The sequence below is a fragment of the Castor canadensis genome, chromosome 3 (assembly GCF_047511655.1).
Source record: "Castor canadensis chromosome 3, mCasCan1.hap1v2, whole genome shotgun sequence".
NCBI lineage: Eukaryota > Metazoa > Chordata > Mammalia > Rodentia > Castoridae > Castor > Castor canadensis.
In genome coordinates, this window is record NC_133388.1 from 117988322 (window position 1) to 118005984 (window position 17663).

The 17663-nt window shown below is 39.5% G+C and overlaps 1 protein-coding gene across 3 annotated transcripts in view; it reads right to left on the minus strand.

Moving 5' to 3' along the window:
• The window catches only part of Atp6v1h (ATPase H+ transporting V1 subunit H), a 105219-nt gene that overhangs the window by 19811 nt on the left and 67745 nt on the right, over nucleotides 1-17663 (minus strand). For all 3 annotated transcript variants that reach the window (XM_074068536.1, XM_020165357.2, XM_020165355.2), the window contains one exon: nucleotides 11-124. In XM_074068536.1, coding sequence (XP_073924637.1) covers nucleotides 11-124 — 114 coding nt within the window. The remainder of the gene's footprint in view (nucleotides 1-10; nucleotides 125-17663) is intronic.

Below are 17663 nucleotides of genomic sequence, written 5' to 3' on the forward strand. Positions count from 1 at the left end.
GGGAGCGTACCAGTTGTGCACCATGAGCTTCTGCACGGCCAGCAGAGCGTTGTAGCGGACTTGCTGGTCTTCGTGGTGCATGTGGTTCATTACCAGCTGCTTCCCACCAAGCTGCTCAATAACCCTGCACAACAGAAGAGAGTTGGTGAAGATGCTGCAATTACTTTCAAATTCAAGCTTATCACAAGTACAAAGTTCAAATACTAAAATGCCAAAGGATTTTCAAAAGAAAAGTTACAACTAACAAAGAAACCAATACACAAGTTTTCTTAAAATATATTCTCCATGAATCACAGATTTAAAGTATTACATTTTTTTCCATTTTGAATTCCTAGCGATAAATCCAACATTCTTGTTTCTGAATCCAGAAAAATCTCATCTACCTGGGTACCTCATAGACTATACCATTCTAGATGATACTCTTCTAAGTAATTGAGTATTAACGTCTTATTACCAGTATTTATGGCTTATTTAAAATCAGTATTGAACACTAATATTCATAATAACTTAAAACCAATACTATGTTCCCAGTTACTGTGCTATATGACAGATACAGGCGTAGATGCAGAAAGCAGGGGACAGAGGGTTAAAGAGCACACATATTAATTTCCTGGAAAGACCTGATTGTAAGATATCTGCACCTTTCTCATAACCATGGGATATACCATGTGACCTCCTGGGCACTGAAGCAGAGGAGAAATTCATGTCTTCAAGAGCACCAAGATGACCGACAAGCACACTGCTTTCTACCGCCACACCGGTGACAACTGAAAATCAACTTACTATAGACCCAAAGTGATTTAAAATGGCTCTTTGCTTCATGAACAGAAAGAATAGAATCCATTCTCTACAATGGTGTGGTTATGAATAGAGCTGTGGAGTTTCTTAATTCCAGCCCTGTCCATTCTTCATCCACCAGTCCTGTGTGGTGGGCAAAACCTGCTACTGATCAGCGATGGGTGAGAGCTTGATACAACAGGATATTTAGTGAGGTAAGGCAACCTCACAGGTCAGTAAGACTTCTTAGATGAGTAAGAGTAAACTGGGGTTGGGGTGGCTTTTATCTTGTACCTCTTTTCATATTTTAATCATCTTTTTTTAAATGTAGTGAATTTAGTGGAAAAGAGTACAAAAGTATGATAACCAGACACCGAGTACTTATGTGCCAGGCACTGTGCTTTGAAATATTATCTTACATATCAGCTTAGCTATTCGTGAGATAAGTGACAGCCAGCAGATTTACCTAGTAAGATTCACCTGCCAATCACAGAGAACAGGACATCTCCATTACAGTATTGCTGTGAAGACTAAGATCACAAAGCACAGGCCCTGCAGCATAGGGAGCCCAGGCCTTCGGCTTGGATGACGATGGTACTGATGACACCAGGGCTGCTCACCTTCAACACACTGTCCTCACTGTCGTCAAAGTGGTCTTTGCAAACCCTGATCATTTTCCCTGCTTAGAACAATTCAGTGACTCCAAATGTTCTTAACAAAGAAACCTAAATCCTTAAAACAGCCAACAGAGCCCCTAATCATCTGCTTTGGAGCCCCTGTCCAGCTTCAGAGAGTAGGGTCACGTACTGTTCTCAGGGCTTGCTCTGTGCACTGAGCTGCCAGCCAACTGCACCATTAATCCTGCCTGAAAGAAGTTTATCTGACACGCTCATTTCTCCCGAAGCACTTCACAGCACCCACGTCATAGCCTCTTGGGCTTGGAAACCTACTCAGCGCTTTAGCACTACACTGGGGAGTCATTTTAAACAGCAAAATTAACAAAAAACAGACAGAGAAACACAAATAATGTGGCACTAAGTAGACCATATAAAGGACCCTTGGTTTTAGTACAGGAGGGAACACTGAAGGCAGAATATAGCCTTTTTTCACTTCAGCTGAGAAGGCGTCCACCAAGGACTCAAATTTTTCACATGTCCATGAATGGCTGCAAAAGTGTCACAAGTATTGATATGGGGTTTAAAAATCAATTTTAGCAGGTAAATAAATTCACTAATCTGAAACACACAAATAATAAGGATCGATATACATTTCAGAAAGCTGCCATGTTCATGTAAAATATGACAAACACAGAGATCACACATCACTTACAATAATAGCAAGCACTTTTTCTACATGTTGGGTGTTGTGCTAAATACATCATATTTTATATCTCCTGTAATCCTCACAACAAATACACTGCAAGAATCCTACAAATAGTTTTTGACATTTTAAACTCTGCCCCTTATATTATCTTCTCAGACTACTACCAGCCAAGAAAACTTTGAACAGTTTTGGTTTTAATAACTGATAATGTATTTATTAAGCATTCATTTTCAACCTTTACTGCTCTCACCTCAGAGAACCAGCAGGCCTCAGACGGTAGATAATTTCACCCTACTGAAACTCACTGCTATAAACAGGTATTTCTCATATTCACAACTCCAGTTGCAAGTGAAGCACCAATTGCTTGCTGATTATACAGATGTCCTATATCATGGATGCTCAGGAAAAGAATCTTTCCAGTTGGCAGATTGTGATGAGGCATCATTTTAAAAGAAGGCTATTTTGATGATCTAATTTAGAATTAGGTATGAGTACTTTATTAGCTATTGTCTAACTGTTGTCTGGCTACTGTCTAAGATATTGTTAACTATATTTCAAAACACATTGAGTCAATAACATGTTAAACTTTAAAGACTTGGAATATTAGAATACATGATTAACAAACCTAACACTGGTAACATTTAAAGGATGCACCAGCTGGTGAAACAGAGAAATGTAATTTTAGAGTAAAGTTTAAACATGGTAAAAAGCACAGAACTATTTTTGTTTGTTCTAAAGGTCCTCCCCCACCATCCCCATAATATAGTTTAAGTAATTCAGATGAGCTTACATGAAACATCCTAAGGATTTTATTGTCTACCATTCTGCTTATAGCTTTTTAGAAGCTAGTGAAATTAAATCACACTATGTTATGATTCCATGCATATTGCTAAAAACAGGTACTGAGTTTGTGATACTGGAGTTTAAACTCAGGACCTTGTGCTTGATAAGCAAGAGTTTTAGCCATGCCCCAGTCCTTTTGCTTTTTTGTTTGTTTGCCAAATACGGTCTCATGCTGTGCCCAGGCTGGCCTCAGACTGAGATCCTCCTACCTCTGCCTCATAGGTAGTTACGACTACAAGCATGTATGCCACTACACCCATTTTTATTTATTTTTTGTTTTGCAATAGGATCTCACTAACTTTTGTCTAAGCTGGCCTCGAACCATGATCTTCCTATCTCCATCTCCTGAGTACCTAAGATTACAGGTGTGGACCCCAACACCAGGCTAAAAGTGGATACTTTTACATCTATGTAGTAATATACAATGTCTATGTAGCGATATACAATCTAGAGTCTTCAGTAAGCACAGAAACTACATCTATTTCCTCTTATAACTAGAAAGATCATTCATGTATTTAAAAACAGAAAGATGATTTAGGAGAATTTATCCGCTTTCTAAACAGAGAAGTTCTTTCTAAGCATAAAAGTACCAGAATGAACCACCACATAGAGGTTTCACTAGCTTGTGAGCTCTGTGGACCAATAAATACTCAGAATGGTGCCATGAATGTAGAAGATGCTCAATAAAATATCAGGGACTTAATAAATGGTTTCCACCATGTAATAAGTGAAATCTATGTATGATAAAATCTTTAACAGAATGTAGTAAAATAATGTAACATAATAATGTTAATGCTTAACATAATGTAAATAGCAAACCTTACAATGTTTATCTTAAATGTGACAGCTAAGATTCCTAGACACCATGTACATTAGCCAAAATATAAGTTAAAGGCACCAGATGCCATTTTCTCCTGTAAGAAGGTAAAGAGAACTGATAGGGCTTAGTGCTGCTGAGAGTTCTGAAATGATGTTCTCATACACTGCTGGCTGGACTACATTTCGTAATGTTTCTAAAATTTCACAAGTTCTGAGTGCCAATGGCTCTTGCCTATAATCCTAGCTACTTGGAAGGCTGAAATTAGGAGGATAGAGGTTTGGGGCCAGTCTGGGCAAATACGTCATGAGATCCCATCTCCAAAATAATCAGAGCAAAAATGGCTGGATGTGTGTCTCAAGCACTGAGTGCCTGCTTTTCAAGTATGAACCCTTAGCTCAAATCCCAGTCCCAAAATAAAATAAAAATCTCACAAGTAGTCATATACTTTAATTCATTAACTCTATTTTGGGGGGCCAGCAAAAAGAAAGTAATCAAAATTCAGAGATGTTCATTCTGTTTTCATAACAATGGAAAATTGGAAACAAGCCAAACAGTAAACTGAAATGTGTGTATCTATAGGTAATACTAAGCTAAGGTAATGCTAAGAATTTTTAAAATTCTGTACATGAGAAATAGATAAACAAGTAAAAGGAGTGTGGAGAGTAGATTATGAAAAACCTGTGAGAACTGGATGTAAGCAAGGAGAGATGCAGCTTAATTGCTTTATCTGTAGGCCGAGATAGGCACAGCCCCTGCCATAAACAGGGAAAAGCAGAACAGCTGGGTCTCCTAAGTTGTTTATGTTCAGAGAAGCAGAAAGACAGGTTTCTCCTGTTACAGTGTCAGGCCCCTCCCAGGAGCCTCTGCTCCACCCTGTTTACCACTGGGTATAAGAGGCCCACTGAAGGAGGGCATGGGGCTTTTTGCCTTTTGCCTTGGGCTTTTCCTTTGGGAGCTTTTGCCTTTTGCTTTTGACTTTTGGGTATGGGAAATTTTTGGAAGGGAAAAGAAATACTGAAGGGAAAAGAACTGCTACAGGGAAATTGCTGAAGGGAAAAGAGTGGCTAAAGAGAGAGCGATAGAAAGTCTGCACCGGGAACTTTAACATAGGCCTTAGAAAAGCTAAATTACAGAAAAGCAAAAAAAAGAACTTTATAGTGCAAGTCTAAGGACCGAGACTTTAAGAGTTATGCTTATGTAGTTTGTAGGAGCAGCTGTTTGCAAGTCTGAGCACCAAGGCTATAAGAAAGCTAAAGAGAGATGGGACAGTGGAAGCCTGGAGGCAAAAGACTTTAAGAGTGATTAAGCTAAGAAACAGCTAAGAGAAAACATGGACAAAGTGAGTCTAACAAAAGAGGTTTTAAGCAAGGTTTTAAAGAACTGCAAGGAGTAAGGCCTTAAAGAATAGAGAAAAGAAGCAATGAGGGTTGTGCATCGCCACCCAAGCACCAAACACACCTGATCCCACCCTCTGTCAGTCTATCCTGTCCCTTTTCTGAATCTCCAATTAGCCCCAGTTAGGTTCAGTAATAACCAGAAGTGAGAGAGAAAGCTCGCTCCACCAAGGGAGGGATTGAGAAAACAGCGCCCCCTCCAATGGAGAGATAAAACAGGAAATATCACATGATCACAATTTCAGAAAAAACAACTTACATACACAGAAAAATCTGAAAGACAAATTGTTACTTTTCTCGGGGTTTTCAGTATTAATGGTACTGTTTTCCTTCATGATTTTTAAAAATATTTTTCAAGTTTTCTAACGAACACTTGTTAGTTTTCATGATAACTATAATTTACAAGGGAAAAGTTACTTGATTTCAGTAGATGAAAGGTTTGTGCCACTATCAAAACAACTTATTTGCATGTGTTATATATGCTAGGCTTTGTACAAAGCCAAAGCAAAGCAAAGTATTTTCTTGATATCCAGCCTGTATTTTAAGAGAGCAAGCATGCGTTTGTTGGTAACACTTTCAGGATTTTTTATGTCCTTCTGTATGGTGAAACTATTCCTAGTCAAATACAGTTGCTTTTTTTGAGAAGTAACAGTATAGTTGGGAGACAGGATATAATCAGATTATTACAATTCTAACTGGAAACACACACAGATTTCAATATTAGTGTTTTGTTTCAAAGGCAGTATGGTGATTTACCAGATTAAAAAAGGAGAAGAACCTTGCAGCCATAGGCATTTTTAGTCACAATAAACAGAAACAACTCTGCCTGAAAAGCTGCTATAGCTTGGCAGCTGGAAAAGCATCCTTAAAAGCATCCCAGACTGAATTACTGCCAATTCAGGCTGTCCAGTGAGGGTGCTGTTCTTGCCAGGTACTTGGCCTTGCAGCTTGCTATTCATACCCTGGCCGCCCTTCTCTCAAGTCTGCTATCTGTGCTTGCTCACCACTCATTCCTGTGGAAGTCTAGGGTAGGCACATCTAACTCTGTCAGCTTAGGTCACAGGCATGTGGCTAAGTGTCCAGGAATTTAGGACAATGAACTACTGTCTTCTATAGTAGGAGGGGCCACATGCCTCCTAAGGTGGGAGATGCCCCAAACACAGGAACATGATTTAGATGCTGAATGTCTTTACACACCACTGTGGCAGAGGGAGGATTCTGCAGCTGTACCAGTCACCCTATGACAGTTTGAGATGACTTTGGGATTGTTGTCACAATGCTCTGTGACTGGAACAATGTTAACCACACCAGACTTGTGTAGAGGCCTAGTCATGCACAGAGAATAATTGCTATGTGGATCAAGGAGCTGTACTAATTGAATTGGAAGTCCACAATGTGCTAACCAATCTTTAGTGCTGAAATAGCTGGAAGTGTGAAGACAATCACATTAGAAGCAATTTGTTCAGATAGTTTAGTTTTGTTATTTCAATGTATTGAGGACCATTTGTGGGTTTTTTTGATGCTGGGGATGGAACCCAGGTCCTCTGGCATGCTAGAAAAAGTTCTATCACTGAACGACACCCCCAGTCTAAAGATCATTATTAAACTTATGATTTAGGGGCAATTAACTGCACATATACTTTCCATCCAGATTTACAAAACAGGTTATGGAGTCAAAAGTGTTTCTTGGAACTACAGAAGCAGCCATATATAACAATAAGCATGTACAACAAGAGCGAACAGGGACCAGTGACAGGCACCTGTTATAAGCACCGAGTGCACTTTAAAGAGCTGGCAAATATAAAGCTGCTTTTGCATTTAGGAGCATGCCATTTTTTAAAAATAAGGAATGTGAAACCGAATTTAATAACTGAAATCTATGTATGATAAAAATAATCTCATATTAGCAACAGTCATCATCTTAAATAAGTTAAATTTATCACTTAAGTTCCAAATATCACCATCAAATTTGACATACCAAAATAATTTTCAGAGAGAAATGACTTGCAGTGAAATGGATACATCAGGAAGAGTTTGAAATACTCCAAGTCTTGAAGTTTTTATTTGTGGGGGGGAAATTACTGAAGACTAGAGTAAAAAGCTGCAACTGAATATAAAGAAACGCTCTAATGTTGCTGAATGGAGATAGCAGGCCAGAAACTCTCTTGCTGATATCTCTCAAGAGGCCACACTCCCTTCTGCTTCTGTTTGGAACAGGTTAGTAAACGGAGTGCCTAATGGGGTGTTGCAGTACACAAGTGAGAAGTCTCTGTGGGTCCATATGGTGGCCCAAACTCTCTGCCGGGCCTCCACCTCTCACAGCCATTTCTGCCCACTGATCATAGTGACATAGCATTTTCTAACTCAGTAGCAATAAAGAGTGAGAAAAGAAACTGAGTGAGAGTAAGCTTTGACTTAACACCCAAGAAGTCTAGATACCTAGGTAAAAGATCACAAAGTAATTCCTATATTTGATACAAAAGAATTATCAGGAATTTAAAGTGTTGGTTAAAATATTTGAGTACTACGATTAATCTTTTTCTTTTTTTTTTGGCAGAGCTAGAGTTTGAAGTCAAAGCTTCAATTTCCACAGGAGCTGTAAAAGGATCCAGATGGGCCCTGCACACTGGGCAGTAGAACTCTACACTGAGGGCACCCAAACCTCTCCTACAACAGTAAGCACACCTGTCCCTTGCTCCTTGACAAACCTCTTTTAAAAGGGCAATTACTGCCTCAACTTGCAAGGTCAAAAAGGCAAGAGAAGTAACAACCCTTACCACCACCAACAGCAGCCCTTTACTTCCACACCGGCTTGCCTTCTTGCAAATCTACCCATTAACACAGTACCCACTGTGATTAAACTTGCCAGCATAGGGTAGGATCACATCCATTCAATTTGTCTCCTATGGCATTTAATTTAAAGACTAAGAACCAGGATGCAGTACTGATCTCACTCCTGACCCCAAGGTCTTAGACCCAACCAGCTGAACAAATACAATAAACCATCAGAGCTACCAAACAGGTTCCTTTTGCAAACCCCTCTGTCTTCTTCTAAGTGTTATATGAGCTATTGGTTCTGTTTCCTGAAATATTTGGAACTTCTTACAAACACCCCTAAGGTGTACATTACCATATTTTTGGGAAGGGAGGCAAGTTAATGCCTGGCTTGTAAGAAGCTTAATACCAGGGCAACCATGGTGCTCCTGTACAGAAAGTGTTCTCAATTTTCAAGAGCTGGGAGCACAGGGTCACAGAGCCTCCAACATGATCTCCTGCTGGATAATAAACCTTAGGAATTCCAGTTCAGTTCAAATAACAAAGTCCAGTCCTTGTTTTAGGAGGGACTGTCCTATTTGTCTATTTCACTAACTGGATGACCATTTGCTTATTCCATGGAATGGCTGAAGGATAACTCTGGAAGGGGGTGGGGTGCGGGGGTGAGAGGAACCACATAGCTGCTAACAGGTACTTTGCCTGCAAGGTGCAGGTGCTTCTATTATCCCTTGTTTCCAACAGCATTCCCAGTAAGGTCAAAGGGATTAGCCAGAGTGATGACAGACCCAGCAATCAATTAAATGTAAAGTACCCACCACAGTTTGGAATATCCCTCCTTCTTCCTTTGAGGAAAGTTTTAGGGACAATTCACTGCTAAACCAAGATTATTTAACTCCTCTCTCTCCACTGTGCCTCCATGTCTGAGGTTTCCCTTCAGATGCTGAGGCTTGTTATCTTTCTACTGCTAGAAACTGATGTGCCCCATTCCAGTAACTGTAACTACACCATGTCCTGTAATTGTATCCATACCTTTGGTCTGAAAGAGTCAAGTACAAAATGGCAAGGGCACTTCTGTAAACTTGCAGAGACACATGAAGTCACCATCTTTGGCTTATGTGAGTCACTCTATAGGGAACTGGCAGGCACTGAAATTAACCAAGTTACCTTTTCCTTTATGAACCAGGTGACAGAGGCCAGCAAATGTTTTTCCAAGGGCCAGGCAAGTAAATTCTTTAGGCTTGTGAATCACATGGTTTCTGTTCCAACTGTTCAACTCTGCCATTGTAGCTAAAGCAGTCACAGACTATATGTAAGTATGTCTGGCTGTGTTTAGATAAAACTTTACTTAAAAAAACAGCAAGCCAGAAAGTTAGGATTTGCTGACCCCTCATTTACATTGATGTCAGTCTAACAAAGATTTCAATGCCTACAGGATTAAGGTTGAACCCTCTAGGACCCTATTTGGCAGTACAAAAACACTCAGGACAAAACCCTAAATTTTCAAATTTGACTATATAATCCCCAACCTCTTTCATCCTTTGCTTTATCCAGAAAGCAGCTAAGAGCAAATAACCTATTTCTGGAAACAGCCACATTAACATGGCAGCCAAAAAAACCACCATGTTAAAAAGTGTGAATTGGGAGATGAGGGAGCTAGACTCACAAATCTCTTTGGGTAAATTTCTAAGGTGCCTTGCAAAGCTCAATAATACTAGATGCAAGAGGATGGTGGGAGCATGGAAGTTCCATCAAATACCTTGGCCATCAGCCCACTGTTGAGTGGCTTCTGCAACAAATGGTCAAGAAAACTGAATGCATGATGCAAACTGGATTCAAGGGCCACAGTACTGTGGTAGAACTCAACTGATCATAGCGTCAGCAATGTCACCTGAAAACATCACAGTGGTGAGATGACAGGATGGCCCTGAAAAAGGGTCAAAGGTACTACAAAGCTGATCTGTCAGGAGTGGGAAGTGGGGGGCACAATGTCCCATGAATCTGCCTCCCTTAATGTGAGACAATCAAATCAGCTATGGCAAGAGTCACAGGTGGATGTGCTTGTGGCAGGTTCCTCATCAGAACACGGAGTACTTTACTTTACACCAACACAGGTGGATGCATTGCCACATCTGGTACAATGATGGACCAGACAGCAAAGCTGGCAATGTGGGCAGTGTGGATTTTATCAGCAGCTGTGATATGTTTCCAAACTGGCCTAAAAGAACTATTTCTAACCTACTAGTCTGCAGTTCTCCAAGAGACAGACCATGCAGCCAGGCCATTGGCAACAGCCCAGGAGTACAGCCTGAATCTGTTCCCCTGAGGGGACAATGTGCAGGTCGGCTCTATACAGCTGCTGCTGAGGCTAAGCAACTGTGGAGCCCAGTGGCACCTCAAGGCTTCAGCTGGCTAAAAGGAAAACTCTGGGGGATTCCAAGATGGCGGCTATAGGGAGGAAGCAGAAAGTGTGCCTCCTAAAGTAAAATCTTGGAGAGATACTGGAGATACACTTTACAGGCAAAACCACCGAGAAGAGGCAAAACTTTGAACCCTGCACACCTCCAGCCTGTGCAGAGCATCTCCACTTCACGTTAAACGGAAAAACAAGGAGGGCCCCTGGGAGGCTGCCAGACGCCAGCTCCCAGACGGCTTGGGAAGACATGGACCACAGGAGGAGCTAAGTGGTACGTTGTACTCCCACAGACAACCCTGGGCCAGATCGGCATAGCCCCCTGGACAGACTGACCCCCACCCAGGGGAAAAAAAAGAGAAACTGAGTAATAAGCAATAACAAAAAATACACGTAGCAAAGAGGGTGGGGTGCCCTGGACGCCAAAGGGGGGGGAGGGGAATCCCTCAAGGAACTGTAAATAAACAAGCCAGGCCAGAGAAGACAAGAGCAACAGCACACGCCCAGCAACCAGGAGCAGGAAAGCTTGTAAAAGCGGTGGGGGGAGGAAAACTCCACAGGAGAGGGGGGAAGACACCTTCCCACGTGAACTGTAAATAAACACGCCGGACTGAGAAAGCGGGTGCAGTGTCACCTTTCCCACTGTGCTTGGAAAGGGGAAAGTTTGCAGTGGCTCACACACAGGAGAACTCGGAGTAAACAAAGCCTGCGGGGCCAGGTGAGTGCTAAGCTCACCCCTGAGATCTGCATAAATAACGCCGCCAGCAACAGCAGGCTGACAGCAACAGGCAGGCAAGCCACAGTTGCAGATACCATTCTCAAAACTGTCTCCAGAATCTTTTTTTTTCTCACTCTCTATCTTTGATGAGAAAACAACCGAATTACACCTGCATGCTGAAAAACTTACTGAAACTGTAGTGTATTTGAACTTGGGACACTTGGGCTTTTTTTTGTTTTGTGTGGTTTTGTTTTATTCTATTTTTCCCCTTTGATGTGACAACTACAGAACAACATCTGAGGCACCATATCCAGGATTGGAGGCTGAGGGACGAACATCAAAATTATTAGGACTGAAACTTTCTTGCATTTGAACTTGGAGATTTTTTTAATATACATATATTTTTTCATTTATTTATTTTTTATTTTTATTTCTATTTTTTTTATTTTTTATTTTCAATCCTCTCTATGTCTCTCTAATGCCTTGTCAGCTTACTGCCGATTAGTACACTAACACTCCCTGTTTATACCTTTGAAACTCTCTTCTCTGACACCTAGTTCTGCTTTCTCCCTCTTGTCTGTATATTTGTTTTCCCCTTTTCTTTAACTTCTTGCTTTCCATCTCAGCTCACTCTTCCATTCTAAATATTACCATAGTTATTATTACAAGCTAGAAAATACTTAATTACACACAGTACAGGGACAGTAACAACACCAAGGACAATGACAGGAAGACAGAAAAAACAAGGAAACCAGTTTCCCCACAGCAAAAAATTAGTACAGGAACCAGAGGGGAATGAAGAGAACAGAAACTCAGATCCAGACTCCAACAAAATGAAGATAAACTATGCCAAAGGACCCAATGAAGCCAACAAGAATAATTTAAAAGAAGACATACTACAAGTACTCAATGAGAATTTTATAGAGATGATACTGAATAGGGTCAACCAAAATGTACAGGAGACACTCAAGAAATTCCAAGACAATAAAAATAGATAATTTGAAAAAGCAAAAGCAGAAATAAAGGAAACCATAGAAGCATTAAATAAACACCAAAGTGAAAGAGAGAACACAATGAATAAATGGATAAATGAACTCAGGACAAAAATAGACAACAATAAAGAAGAAAACTGGCAGGATATGGAAAACCTCAGAAAAAAGAACGAAACAGAACTGCAAAACAAAATGGAAGGCCAATCCAGCAGAATAGAACAAACAGAAGACAGAATCTCAGAACAGGAAGATGAAATGGTAATTAAAGGAAAAACCGAAGAACTATTAATGAAACAACTCAAGACCTGTGAAAAGAAAATGCAAGAACTCACTGACTCCATCAAAAGACCAAACTTGAGAATCATGGGCATCGAAGAAGGAGAAGAGGTGCAAGCGAAGGGAATGAGTAATATATTCAACAAAATAATAACAGAAAATTTCCCAAATCTAGAGAAAGATATTCCCATACAAATGCAAGAGGCCTCCAGGACACCAAACAGACCAGATCAAAATAGAACTACTCCACGACATATCATCATTAAAACAACAAGTTCAGAAACTAAGGAAAGAATATTGAAGCCTGTAAGAGAGAAAAAACAAGTAACATACAAAGGTAAACCCATCAAAATCACAGCAGACTTCTCAACAGAAACATTAAAAGCAAGAAGAGCATGGGGTGAGATCTTCTGGGCACTGAATGAAAATAACTTCAACCCCAGGATACTCTACCCAGCAAAGCTATCATTCAAAATAGATGGAGCAATAAAAGTCTTCCATGATAAGCAGAAACTAAAACAATATGTGACCACAAAGCCACCACTACAAAAGATTCGGCAAGGGATCCTGCACACAGAAAGTGACACCCAACTTAACCATGAAAAAGCAGGCAGCACCAAACCACGGGATAAGAAAAAGCAAGACAGTAGAGAGTAACATCAAGTTAGGTACACACAATCAAACCTTCAAATAACTAAGACAACTAAATGGCAGGAATCACCACATACCTATCAGTACTAACACTTAATGTTAATGGACTTAATTCACCCATCAAAAGACACCGTTTGACAAAATGGATTAAAAAAGAAGATCCAACAATTTGTTGCTTACAGGAGACTCATCTCACCTACAGAAATAAGCATATGCTTAGGATGAAAGGCTGGAAGAAGATTTACCAAGCCAATGGCCCCCGAAAACAAGCAGGAGTAGCAACACTTATCTCTGACAAAGTAGACTTCAAACCTACATTGATCAAACGAGATAAAGAAGGACATTCCATACTAATAAAAGGGGAAATAGACCAAAAGGAAATAATAATCATCAATCTGTACGCACCCAATGTCAACGCACCCAATTTCATCAAATATACCCTGAAAGACCTAAAAGCATATATAAACGCCAACACAGTGGTTGTGGGAGACTTTAACACTCCATTATCATCAATAGATAGGTCATCCAAACAAAAACTCAATAAAGAAATCCAAGATCTAAAATATGCAATAGATCAAGTGGACCTAGTAGATGTCTACAGAACATTTCATCCAACCTCTACACAATATACATTCTTCTCAGCAGCCCATGGAACCTTCTCCAAAATAGATCATATCCCAGGGCACAAAGCAAGCCTCAGCAAATATGAGAAAATAGAAATAATACCATGCATACTATCTGACCAAAATGCAGTAAAAGTAGAACTCAACAACAAAAGTAAAGACAAAAAACATGCAAACAGCTGGAAACTAAATAACTCATTACTTAATGAAGAATGGATCATCGATGCAATAAAAGAGGAAATTAAAAAGTTCCTGGAAGTCAATGAAAATGAAAACACAACCTACCGGAACCTATGGGACACAGCTAAGGCAGTCTTGATAGGAAAGTTTATAGCCATGACTGCATATATTAAAAAGATTGAAAGATCCCAAATCAATGACCTCATGATACATCTCAAACTCCTACAAAAACAAGAACAAGCAAATCCCAAAACAAATAGAAGGAGAGAAATAATAAAAATAAGAGCTGAAATCAACAAAATAGAAACCAAAAAAACCATACAAAGAATTAATGAAACAAAAAGTTGGTTCTTTGAAAAAATAAACAAGATCGATAGACCCCTGGCAAACCTGACTAAAATGAGGAGAGAAAAAACTCAAATTAGTAGAATTAGGAAGGCATAAGGGGAGATAACAACAAACACCATGGAAGTCCAGGAAATCATCAGAGACTACTTTGAGAACCTATATTCAAATAAATTTGAAAATCTTAAAGAAATGGACAGATTTCTAGATACATATGATCATCCAAAACTGAAGCAAGAGGAAATTAATCACCTGAATAGACCTATAACACAAAATGAAATTGAAGCAGCAATCAAGAGTCTCCCCAAAAAGAAAAGTCCAGGACCTGATGGATTCCCTGCTGAATTCTATCAGACCTTTAAAGAAGAACTGACAATAACCCTCCTTAAATTGTTCCATGAAATAGAAAGGGAAGGAAAACTGCCAAACACATTTTATGAAGCCACTTATCCCAAAACCAGGCAAAGACACCTCCAAAAAGGAGAACTATAGGCCAATCTCCTTAATGAACATTGATGCAAAAATCCTCAACAAAATAATGGCAAACCGAATTCAGCAACACATCCAAAAGATTATTCACCACGACCAAGTAGGCTTCATCCCAGGGATGCAGGGGTGGTTCAACATACGAAAATCAATAAACATAATAAACCACATTAACAGAAGAAAAGGCAAAAACCACTTGATCATCTCAATAGATGCAGAAAAAGCCTTTGATAAGATCCAACATCATTTCATGATAAAAGCTCTAAGAAAACTAGGAGTAGAAGGAAAGTTCCTCAACATTATACAAGCTATATATGACAAACCTACAGCCAGCATTATACTTAACGGAGAAAAATTAAAACCTTTCCCTCTAAAATCAGGAACCAGACAAGGATGCCCACCCACTATGTCCACTCCTATTCAACATAGTACTGGAATTCCTAGCAAGAGCAATTAGGCAAGAAGAAGGAATAAAAGGAATACAAATAGGTAAAGAAACTGTCAAAATATCCCTATTTGCCGACGACATGATCCTATACCTTAAAGACCCAAAAAACTCTACTCAGAAGCTTCTAGACATCATCAATAGCTATAGCAAGGTAGCAGGAAAAATCAACATAGAAAAATCATTAGCATTTCTATACACTAATAATGAACAAACTGAAAAAGAATATATGAAAACAATTCCATTTACAATAGCCTCAAAAAAAATTAAATACCTAGGTGTAAACCTAACAAAAGATGTGAAAGACCTCTACAAGGAAAACTATACACTTCTGAAGAGACTGAGGAAGACTATAGAAAGTGGAGAGATCTCCCATGCTCATGGATTGGTAGAATCAACATAGTAAAAATGTCGATACTCCCCAAAGTAATCTACATGTTTAATGCAATTCCCATCAAAATTCCAATGGCATTCATTAAAGAGATTGAAAAATCTACTGTTAAATTTATATGGAAACACAAGAGGCCACGAATAGCCAAGGCAATACTCAGTCAAAAGAACAATGCAGGAGTTATCACAATACCTGACTTCAAACTATATTACAAAGCAATAACAATAAAAACAGCATGGTACTGGCACAAAAACAGACATGAAGACCAGTGGAACAGAATAGAGGATCCAGATATGAAGCCACACAACTATAAGCAACTTATCTTTGACAAAGGAGCTAAAAATACACGATGGAGAAATAGCAGCCTCTTCAACAAAAACTGCTGGGAAAACTGGTTAGCAGTCTGCAAAAAACTGAAACTAGATCCATGTATATCACCCTATACCAAGATTAACTCAAAATGGATCAAGGATCTTAGTATCAGACCCCAAACTCTTAAGTTGATACAAGAAAGAGTAGGAAATACTCTAGAGTTCATAGGTATAGGTAAAAACTTTCTCAATAAAACCCCAGCAGCACAGCAACTAAGAGATAGCATAGATAAATGGGACCTCATAAAACTAAAACGCTTCTGTTCATCAAAAGAAATGGTCTCTAAACTGAAGAGAACACCCACAGAATGGGAGAAAATATTTGCCAACTATACATCAGACAAAGGACTGATAACCAGAATATACAGGGAACTTAAAAAACTAAATTCTCCCAAAACTAATGAACCAATAAAGAAATGGGCAAGTGAACTAAACAGAACTTTCTCAAAAGAAGAAATTCAAATGGCCAGAAAACACATGAAAAAATGCTCACCATTTCTAGCAATAAAGGAAATGCAAATTAAAACCTAAGATTCCACCTCACCCCTGTTAGAATAGCCATCATCAGCAACACTACCAACAACAGGTGTTGGCGAGGATGCGGGGAAAAAGGAACCCTCTTACACTGTTGGTGGGAATGTAGACTAGTACAACCACTCTGGAAAAAAATTTGGAGGCTACTTAAAAAGCTGGACATCGATCTACCATTTGATCCAGCAATACCACTCTTGGGGATATACCCAAAAGACTGTTACTCCAGAGGCACCTGCACATCCATGTTTATTGCGGCACTATTCACAATAGCCAAGTTATGGAAACAGCCAAGATGCCCCAGCACTGACGAATGGATTAAGAAAATGTGGTATCTATACACAATGGAATTTTATGCAGCCATGAAGAAGAACGAAATGTTATCATTCGCTGGTAAATGGATGGAATTGGAGATCATTCTGAGTGAGGTTAGCCTGGCTCAAAAAACCAAAAATCGTATGTTCTCCCTCATATGTGGACATTAGATCAAGAGCAAACACAACAAGGGGATTGGACTATGAGCACATGATAAAAGCGAGAGCACACAAGGGAGGGATGAGGATAGATAAGACATCTAAAAAACTAGCTAGCATTTGTTGCCCTTAACGCAGAGAAACTAAAGCAGATACCTTAAAGCAACTGAGGCCAACAGGAAAAGGGGAACAGGTACTAGAGAAAAGGTGAGATCAAAAAGAATTAACCTAGAAGGTAACACCCACGCACAGGAAATCAATGTGAGTCAATGCCCTGTATAGCTATCCTTATCTCAACCAGCAAAAACCCTTGTTCCTTCCTATTATTGCTTATACTCTCTCTACAACAAAATTAGAAATAAGGGCAAAATAGTTTCTGCTGGGTATTGGGGGGGGAGAGGGAGGGGGCGGAGTGGGTGGTAAGGGAGAGGGTGGGGGCAGTGGGGAGAAATGAACCAATCCTTGTATGCACATATGAATAATAAAAGAAAAAAAATATATACATACAATAGATCAAATGGACCTACTTGATGTCTACAAAACAATTCATCCAACTTCTACACAATATACATTCATCCCAGCAGCCTATGGAACCTTCTCCAAAATAGATCATATCCTAGGGCTCAAAGCAAGTCTCAGCAAATACAAGAAAACAGAAATTATACCGTGCATACTAACTGATCACAGTGCAATAAAACTAGAACTGAACACAAAAGTAAAGACAAAAAACATGCAAACAGCTGGAAACTGAATAATGCATTCCTTAATGAACAATGGGTCATTGATGAAATAAAAGAGGAAATTAAAAAGCTCCTGGAAGTCAATGAAAATGAAAACAC